Raw genomic sequence first — 9,840 nt, 5'->3', positions numbered from 1 at the left:
ACAGTGGAGTTAAATCCAGTTAACGTTCACTTTAATTGTGGGTCAAATGACTTTCTTTTTAACAATTATCTGTTATAATTTAATGAGATATTTTCCAGTCTCCATAACATCCACATCTTTCATGGATATTACAAATTCTTGATGATGCCTGCGATTAATATCTACTACCTTTCCTGAGACGTGCTAGTGAGGGAGAGAACTTTACAGGACGGGCTTAGGTTCGTAATAAGAGTTATCTCTCGTTGGTGTCTCACGATGGACACAATCCGCGTCACACAAAACTCTCCCTCAGAAAGATCATTCATCAAGAGTTCGATTTCGCTGCTTGTTACGATCCTCAAATGCTGCAGTAATTAGCAAAGGAGCAAAAACTTTATGCAGACTATGCATATTTTCACTTTGAATATAATATTCACCCAATTACACATGAACTATATGCTTAGCTAGGAGCGCGAATAATCGGCAATGAGTTAATATTTGACAACGCATGAGTGTTGAGACTTATCGTAAATTTCGGACTATATATGCCACGACGTTTTCCCGTAGCTTTAAGACCTGCGATGCGGCATGTTTGGGGAATTTTTCAGATTTCGATTAATTTTTCCATGATTTCCATGTTAAAGTGTCAATTGTTCAAGTTATTACAGTACGTACATGTCACCTGTTCACATTTTGAAATCAAAACAGCATGTATCTGTATGTACGGCTTATAAGCCAATGCAGCTTATTTGTGAATAAAGTAGAGATTACAAAAAATAAATAAATAAAATAAATAGCGGGTGCGGCTTATGGACATGTACGTTCAATAGACCTAAATTTACGGTAATTGTTTAGTTATTTTATATTTATGGGAAGTTTTTTCTGTGTGTGTGCGTGTGTGTGTAAACCCTATAAACTGATGCCACCTAGCTCATACAAAGATTGGCTTCTATGTTGACTTCAGGTCACATTCACTGGCGATAGACGAGGTCGTGCCGCCGGCAAGCTGTAATAACCCTAGAACAGTCTGCGAGAGAAGAGCCTTTTCTCCGTTGTCATTTGCGCAGAGGAAGTACAATTAAAACCGCCGTGAATAATTTGTTCATGACGATCTGACCTAATAACGCGCTGAAGGATGAAGGACGAAGGCCGCCCACTCATGTAGCACCATCCCCGGCCCAACGTATACCACGGACGAGCGATCAATAATGGGGGGGGGGGGGAAAGCTACAGCATCCAAAAATGGGTCATGCGAAAGTAGAGCAGTCAGAGATAAGTCATCCGTAAATACCACAAAGAGCTTCCGTGCATTTGTTTATGTAGACGAGGTGAGTTTAGTTTGAGGACACCCACCCACAAAGAGACGCTCAACGGAGAGTATAGGATCACGAGCTCTAGAATAACATTCGTCATCGTTTACGGCACGTACTGTACGTTTAAATTTAAACGGTTATGAGGATTCCACAAACAGTGATATCATTTCAGAGTTTGCAAGTGTTCATAGCAAAAACAATTAACTGTTTTAACAAATTAAATCTCTGGAAGTTTAATGAAGGGATCTTTTTTATGAAGACACTTAATTTTCCTTGAATCTCCATCTTTGACTCCAGGGCGTCTGTCACAGACTGGGAGTAATGAGTAGACGAACAGCCAGCAGCGCAATGTTTTTGAAAAATGTTTTGCGGGCTAAAAATATACTCTTCTGATATTATGATTAAGCTACGAAACTTGCTGAAAGAATGGGTATCTCATTGAAGGGCTACACTAACAGTAAGGTGATCGGTTCTTGGAACAAAAACTAAGTAAAAGAATCGATAGTGACTTGGTGAAAGTAAGCATAACGAAGGAAACCCGTATCTAGATTTACAAATCATATAATTAGTACTGAACATGAAGTGTCAATAATTTTCAGCTATAATTACGACGAAAGAAAATGGAAACATAATTTTACACTTTTATAGTATTTTGGGCTGCAAAATATTCCAGCGGGAAATGAAAATGTCCGAATTATCTGAGCGTGGGGAGAAATGTAAGACTGCACCGGTGTTATTTCAGGACTGCGTTGTAGATTCTGTTTTCTAAATTGCAGTTGATCTCCATTCCTGATCTATGTATCCTCAAGTATACTCTATATATTAAGCTATAACCACGAATTTGTATTACCTATACACATCCATGATCTAACCACGAACTAATACATGTATCCCTAATATACGTCCGTGATTCAACTATACTGTATATATACGGACTACGCCAAATCAAACTGTTTCTCGGGACTACGCTAAATCATGCTCAGTTTTGTCAACTCATGCTTGTAATTTACCCTGTCTACTTATCTCCGGCTCCGCCTCTTGTTTATCTTGCCCCTCCATTCCCCACTCCCCAAGCAACAGTTAATGCCCTCCCACATGCAGCGTGAGTCTACACAGAATAGGGGCAGCCATCACATCGACTCCTCACAGCACGCGCCTCGGATGCGTGAAAACCCAGCTTCGGCCTTGAGACAACTTTTTCTGTAAAATTCGTAGATTTTACCAGGAAATATTCAAACAGGATATATAACCTTGAGGCAATAAACTCCGAGCAGACAAACATCGACTGATGCAAAGTGTCGATCACGCATACCGACAGTTATCTCCGACAGAACTCTGTACAGTGAAATCTCGTTTTTAAGACGTCAGACAACTCGATCGTCTTCTCCCTCGCAGTTTTACAAAATGAGTCTGAGATCAGTTTTAGTCACTGGAGCAAGTCGTGGTCTGGGTCTGGAATTTGTCAGGCAGATCATCGCTCAAAAAGATCCTCCGAAGTATGTTTTCGCAGCGTGCCGCAGTCCACAAAATGCTGCGGAACTTCAAGCGCTAGCGAAAGAAAACAGCAACGTGATTATCATCAAGCTTGATGTTACTGACGACAGCGACATTGATTCGGCAGTCGAGCAGACGAGAGCTGTTTTGAAGAATGAGGGATTGAATTTATTGATCAACAATGTTGGGATCTCCAATAGGTCTATAGGTGGAGATCTTCAGCAACAGATGCGCAATGACCTGCAGTCGCACTTCGACACCAACGTCTCAGGTTAATTATAATTTCTGCTAGTGAGCGTTTACAAATTATTTTTCTTTTTCTTCTTTCATTGATCTGTGTTCTTTGTTTTCTTTTGCATGTTTATCGCTGTGCGCGCGTGTACACATGAGATGTTTAAAACAGTTTCACCACGTAATGTACCATCTGTAGAAGTAGAAAGGTTTGTTAAATAGAAGTTTGACTGAAAATATAGAAACAGAAAATACAGTTTTAGTGCAAACCGATTACAATATATAGGTAAATAGAAAAAATATTATAGACATGCACAAGTACACAAACACTGTTTACACTTAGATTTTGATGTGATCAAATATTACATTTTAGTCAAGATGCTTTGAAATCTCCCACTCATGTCTTCTGTTTTAGCTTCCATAATAGTCACACAAAAATTCTTGCCGCTGCTAAAAAAGGCTGCAGAGGACAACAGCAGCCTGCCTCTGGGTTGCAGCAGGGCTGCTGTAATCAACATTTCATCAGTTTTGGGTTCCATTACAAAAGCATTGGAAGGGACTGGCAATCAGGATTACAACTACTTTGTATCAAAAGCTGCCTTGAACATGGCTACAGCTCTCATGTCCGTAGAGCTAAGGAGATATGGCATACTTGTAGCAGCTCTACACCCTGGCTGGGTGAAGACAGACATGGGAGGTCCCAATGCTGTGCTGGATAAGGAGACAAGCATCCAGAAATGTTGGTCAGTCATCAAGAATGCATCTGAGAAATCTTGTGGACTTCATTTGAGTTACGATGGCACTATCATACCCTTTTGAAACAGTCTGGTTATTATCTGCTAGTCATTGCATGGTATATGATTTTGGATAACACAGTTTATTATACATTTTGCATGTTCATTAAACTAGACAAAGTACAAATCATATGCAGCTTTTACTCTTTCCTAATATGTTTTGATAAGGTGACCAGACGTCCCGCTTTAGGCGGGACAGTCCCGATTTTGACCTCGTGTCCCGGTTGAATATCGGGCGGGACGCCCAATGTCCCGCTTTCTGGCTTTCTGGCAAGTCCATCAAATGTCCCGATTGTCTTTAAAAATCACTTTTTTCGGCGTTTTTTGACGGTGACGACACCATCATCGGCACGTGTCCCGCTTTCTCCCCCGAAACGTCTGGTCACCTTAGTTTTGATCATGTATGAACATAGCAGCTTTTATTGACTTTTGTAAACTGATCAAAGAAATTAACACTTGTTTTTCAGCAGTGTATGTGATTGACACAGGAGCATTTACTGTTAGTTTAATTTTTATACCAGTATTTCCCAATCAGCATTATGTGTTCATCTTTTAATAATTTGCATTCAGAAATTACTTAGCTCATAAAGCAGATTGTAGTATTGTTTGCATACTTCTGACATGGCTAGGAATTTACTAAAATAAAGTTCATGTTTGGAATGGCATATATGTTCTCTGATTGGTTGTTAGTATTGTTATGTATTTCGTGACTCAATCTTCAGTCTGTTTTTAGTAACTTTCTGCAAAACAGTTCTACTTTCATGATACCAAATCTGATTTATGGACTAATCGCATGCAATAGCAAACCACAAATCAATTGGCTTGGAATTGCAGCTTTTAAAGTAGGCACCTGCTGCCAGCAGGCAGCTCTTGGTATTCATATTTGGAGATAGCCTCCCCCCTAATTTGCTAAATTGTCCACGTTTCAGCTGAGCATTCATCATATCTGCATTTTCAGTGACCCACGCAGTAGAAGTAGCTGTGGCCCAAAATAGCACAATGAAATGAAAACCCTGTCAACATAGAACACTTATGGTGGAAAAAAAAAAGCCCAGTGTGTTTATACATTTCTTTATTCAGTTTTAGCACGTTTGTATTATACAAACCATTTAATAATCATAATGGCATTACGCTAAAGCCAAATATTGCTACGAGAGTGATATGCAAAGATTGTGCAAACATTTTTGGACAGAGATGTTAGCACATAAGAAATGAGAAGCCTGTCTAGTTAAAAGAACATTTTTTATTTACTCACACTGAGCGTGGAATCTTGCATCAACTAATTGTTGAGCAGGTCTTTGTCAACAACAATAAAAATTTCCACCCACTTCCAAACATTCAAATGTGGATGCATGCTCAAGCAAGCACACACATACCAACAATATACAAACCCCTTTGTCAATGGTGCGCTGTAAACTTACCTGCCATTGTAGCAAGATAGGACCTCGCGTCAAGATAGGAGGTGTTGTAAGGACAGAACCGAACTCTCAGCGAGAACCAATGGTCTGTGCATACTACAAAATTAAATTTAACAGTAGAGAAGCACGTAAAACTTTTAGTTTCAAATAATTACAGCTTGCAAAGAGATGTGTATAGTGGGACTATTTTCTTTGATATCACTGCGCGAGTGGGTGTTTGATCGTCTGCTAAGGAGTAACTACAAGTCAAATTTATATAAAAAAATAACATGAAAAAGCTAAACACATACAACTCACGCTTTATTTTTGGTTTTGATAAAATAATACCACGAAAATGTCTGCTTATCCATTCAGCAACACTAAAAAACCCAGCGTCTGCATACCTCGCTGGGAGTTGACGCGAGGTCCTATCTTGCTACACCATCTGCTCATATGTTCAGCTGCTATATGTAAATAATTAGGTTTAGACTTTTTAGAAAGACCTACTTGAAAGTAACAGGCATATGTGGCCTGTTACCAAGATAATGAATAGTACTAATATATTATGGATTTAATATTACCGTAATTATTAACATCCACACACCAAGCAGCACAGCATTTAACGACCTTTAATAAGGAGGCAGCTTGGTTCCATTATATATCTATTTATTGTTACAAAATCTGTTGCTTAGATGACTAGCTACATAATGATCATTAATGTACAATGCAAGACCTTCCACGTTGGAGTGTCTAAAACAATACACAAAAGCCTGAATGTTGGTTGATTTTGTTCTTCACGATTGATAATCACTGTCTATGAGGCACTCCTTTTTAAGGGACACAAGAAAGCTACTTTCTCTTTACAAGTGCCTCAAGTGTGCCCAGCAATTTAATATCCTCACATCAACAGTAGTCTGTGAAACATGTGCATTGCCGTGCCTTCAGCTTTGTCATATGATGCCTGTTACTGGAAATTAGCATTTTTATTTTCTAGAAAATGCAGGCATATGGATCCTGATGATTGTGAGAGTTGAACTTGGACACCTTCCCCTACCCATGCAAAAAAAAAAACCATTGGGAGTGCCAAGCATGTTGTTTTGTTCCCATAATGTCTTGTAATGCATTTAGATTTTTGCAGTGATTTCACATTGCCTATAAGTCAGCAAAGAGGTTTGCAGCATGCAAAACATATGGTAAATGACTTTTATAGATCTGTTACAAGAAGGTAAGTGAAAGATCTGCAAAAAATAAGAAAGCCATTATCTGCTTCCATCTATTGTGGATTTTTGAGATATCTGATCAGGTGAAGCTTCTCACCACTGCTCAAAACATGCCTAAGCAATAACACTTTGCTCTCAAAAGACCGCTCACCCTGATTGCGCAAAAAAAAAATCTGATTTCTAAAAATCCTGTACACACCCTTTGCACCTCTAGATCCATTTTCTTAGCATAACACATTAACAAAATATACAGTTTTTGGTACAGCAAATACAAGTTATTCATAAACTGCTCTTGGTAAAATAATTTGCTAATTAGACAAATAATATTAAAATTATAATTCTATACTCAAACTTTTCCCTTTGACATTCAAAGGTATAGTCCATTAAAGTTTTTGATGAATATTTTGTATCAGATCAAATATGTGATATGTTAGGAGTTCAAGCAAAGGAACAATTTATGATGCATATATCAAAGGCATTTGCAGATCCCTTGATCCTAGCATTAATGTATATTTACAAAAAGCACACACCAAAGAAAATGAAAAAAAAAAAATGGGAGAGAGAGAGAATATTTAGAATACAAATGAAGCTTGTTTTAAATCATCCTTTTTTCGTTAATGTGGAGAAATTTAAAAAAAAGAAAGAAAAAAACTTGGAAATTTCTACAATGTATAGAGAACATACACTATTCTGTATGAAAACAACTTTGCTCCATTTCTCTACCCAAGACAAGCATTATTCTGGTTAGATGACACTTGGAATAGGGGAATAATGTATTCCATTTAACCTGTATTCTTCCAGAAAAAAGAGAAACTTCTAGGTAGGGTTGTTTTCTTTGTACACAGTAATAGTACTTCAGCAGCAAACTTACGAATGGAGATGCCACCCCAGCATGTTTTCCCTTCTGCCTAATATTCTAGGCATACTATGCAGTTCTTAACCCAATTCCTTTCATGAACAAGAATTATTCTTCAAAAGCTGAAGAATATCTTTGATAAGTCGTCATCTAGCTTTATGCCTCTAATCTGCTTGCAGCATTAAGCAGATTATGAATTTACACAGCATCCAAACGTCTATAAAAAGATGCATTTGTAGGACTCCAATAATATTATTTACTGAAGTTCAATCATACTAACTGTTCATCAGCTCTGATTTTGATAGTTGTTTAATTATACAGAGACATGAATATACTGATCAATGCTATACTTCTACAATATGCACACATAACAAGCCATGACCTGTAACACTTTTGGTTGAAACAGATGTTCACAGAATGTGACGACGTCATCAGACACAAACATGTGACCAGAGTACTTGTTGGGAGTTTATTGCTAAAGTAATAAATAGCTGACATTTTAACAGCATATGATTGTGTCTCAATAAAAAATATATATACAGCCTGTATTAAATGTTACAGATTTACATGTCATCTGCCAGAAGAAGAACAGGACACATAGTTATGATAGTGATAACACAAAGGCACACACAGTTGGTGGGAAAGTCAACATTTAATAACAGTCTGCAAGCACCACTGCCTTAATGCATGTTGTAACCATCTGCTCCAAAAACGATGCGGCATGTTTGGGGATTTTTTCAGATTTCGATTAATTTTTCCATGATTTCCATGTTAAAGTGTCAATTGTTCTATAGTTATTACAGCACGTGTTACCTGTTCACATTTTGAAATCAAAGCCGCGTATATCTGTATGTACGGCTTATAAACCAATGCAGCTTATTTTGTGAATAAAGTAGAGATTACAAAATAATAATAATAATAAATGCGCGGGTGCGGCTTATGTACAGGTAAGTTCAATAGACCGAAATTTACGGTAATTGTTTAGTTATTTTATATTTAGGGGAAGTTTCTTTCTCTCTGTGTGTGTATGTGTAAACACTATATATGAACTGATGCTCATACAAAGATTGGCTTCTATGTTGACTTCAGGTCACATTCACTGGCGATAGACGAGGTCGTGACGCCGGCAAGCTGTAATAACTCGAGAACAGTCCGCGAGAGAAGAGCCTTAAATTTTCTCCGTTGTCATTTGCACAGAGGAAGTACAATTAAAACCGCCGTGAATAATTTGTTCATGACGATCTGACCTAATAACGCGCTGAAGGATGAAGGACGAAGGCCGCCCACTCATGTAGCACCATCCCCGTCCCAACATATATATACCACGAACGAGCGATCAAGAATGAAAAAAAAAAAAGCTACAGCATCCAAAAATGGGTCATGCGAAAGTGGAGCAGTCAGAGATAATTAAGTCATCCGTAAATGCTGCAAAGAGCTTCCGTGCATCTGTTTATGTAGACGAGGTGAGTTTAGTTTGAGGACACCCACCCACAAAGAGACGCTCAACGGAGAGTAGGATCACGAGCTCTAGAATAACATTCGTCATCGTTTACGGCACGTACTGTACGTTTAAATTTAAACGGTTATGAGGATTCCACAAACAGGGATATCATTTCAGAGTTTGCAAGTGTTCATAGCAAAAACAATTAACTGTTTTAACAAATTAAATCTCTGGAAGTTTAATGAAGGGATTTTTTTTATGAGGACACTTAATTTTCCTTGAATCTCCATCTTTGACGAGGTCTAGCCATCTCTGGTCTAGCTCATTCTGCCTCATCGAACACCAGGCCGGCGTCTGTCATAGTAGACGAGTATGAGTATGAGTAGACGAACAGCCAGCAGCGCAATGTTTTTGAAAAATCGATAGCGACTTGGTGAAAGTAAGCATAACGAAGGAAACCCGTATCTAGATTTACAAATCATATAATTAGTACTGAACATGAAGTGTCAATAATTTTCAGCTATAATTACGACGAAAGAAAATAGAAACATAATTTTACTCTTCTAGAGTATTTTGGGCTGCAAAATATTTCAGCGGGAAATGAAAATGTCCGAATTAACTGAGCGTGGGGAGAAATGTAAGACTGCACCGGTGTTATTTCAGGACTGCGTTGTAGATCCTGTTTTCTAAATTGCAGTAGATCTCCATTCCTGATCTATAAATTCTTTAAAATATAGAGCAGCTTTATTTTTGTCTCTAAGCACCACCAATACATTACTACTTTTAATAAATTATGTTTGATGTAGATAGTGAAGCAATTCAAAATAATGGTTTTAATCCAACTATAATACATTCGAAATGTTCAACGACAGCTAGATCTCTTATTCATAAAGTCTCTCTCTTTCACTCACTCACACACACGTCTGTGGTATGGGGACTTAATTGTTTTTGTAGTTATCGCTCGAAATACAAGCAATTAATCAAACTATCAAGCCTGTGTTGAAAAATGTTACTTTCCGATATAAATGTTGGTCTATAAATCACACTAGAATGAGCAAAGTCAGATGATTATGTGTTCTAAACTTTATAAGATTTAATTGTTTTTAAATCCCATA

The 9,840-nt window shown here is 37.8% G+C and overlaps 2 protein-coding genes across 3 annotated transcripts in view; one reads left to right on the top strand and one right to left on the bottom strand.

Annotated features, from left to right (window-relative positions):
• The first annotated feature begins 2,397 nt into the window (after positions 1-2,397).
• Positions 2,398-4,476, top strand: LOC112556561 (C-factor-like). Its single transcript, XM_025225696.1, has 2 exons — positions 2,398-3,057; positions 3,433-4,476. Exons 1-2 carry the CDS (start codon positions 2,697-2,699, stop codon positions 3,834-3,836), a joined length of 765 nt encoding a protein of 254 aa, XP_025081481.1. The 5' UTR covers positions 2,398-2,696; the 3' UTR covers positions 3,837-4,476.
• A 390-nt stretch (positions 4,477-4,866) lies between these two features.
• LOC112556558 (talin-1-like) overlaps positions 4,867-9,840 on the bottom strand; it is a 93,452-nt gene continuing 88,478 nt past the window's right edge. For both annotated transcript variants that reach the window (XR_003097764.1, XR_003097767.1), the window contains one exon: positions 4,867-5,232. The gene's annotated coding sequence lies outside the window, so the exon portion shown is untranslated. The remainder of the gene's footprint in view (positions 5,233-9,840) is intronic.

Source organism: Pomacea canaliculata, linkage group LG2, assembly GCF_003073045.1.
Source record: "Pomacea canaliculata isolate SZHN2017 linkage group LG2, ASM307304v1, whole genome shotgun sequence".
NCBI classification, from domain to species: domain Eukaryota; kingdom Metazoa; phylum Mollusca; class Gastropoda; order Architaenioglossa; family Ampullariidae; genus Pomacea; species Pomacea canaliculata.
This window is presented reverse-complemented; position numbering and strand designations above follow the sequence as displayed.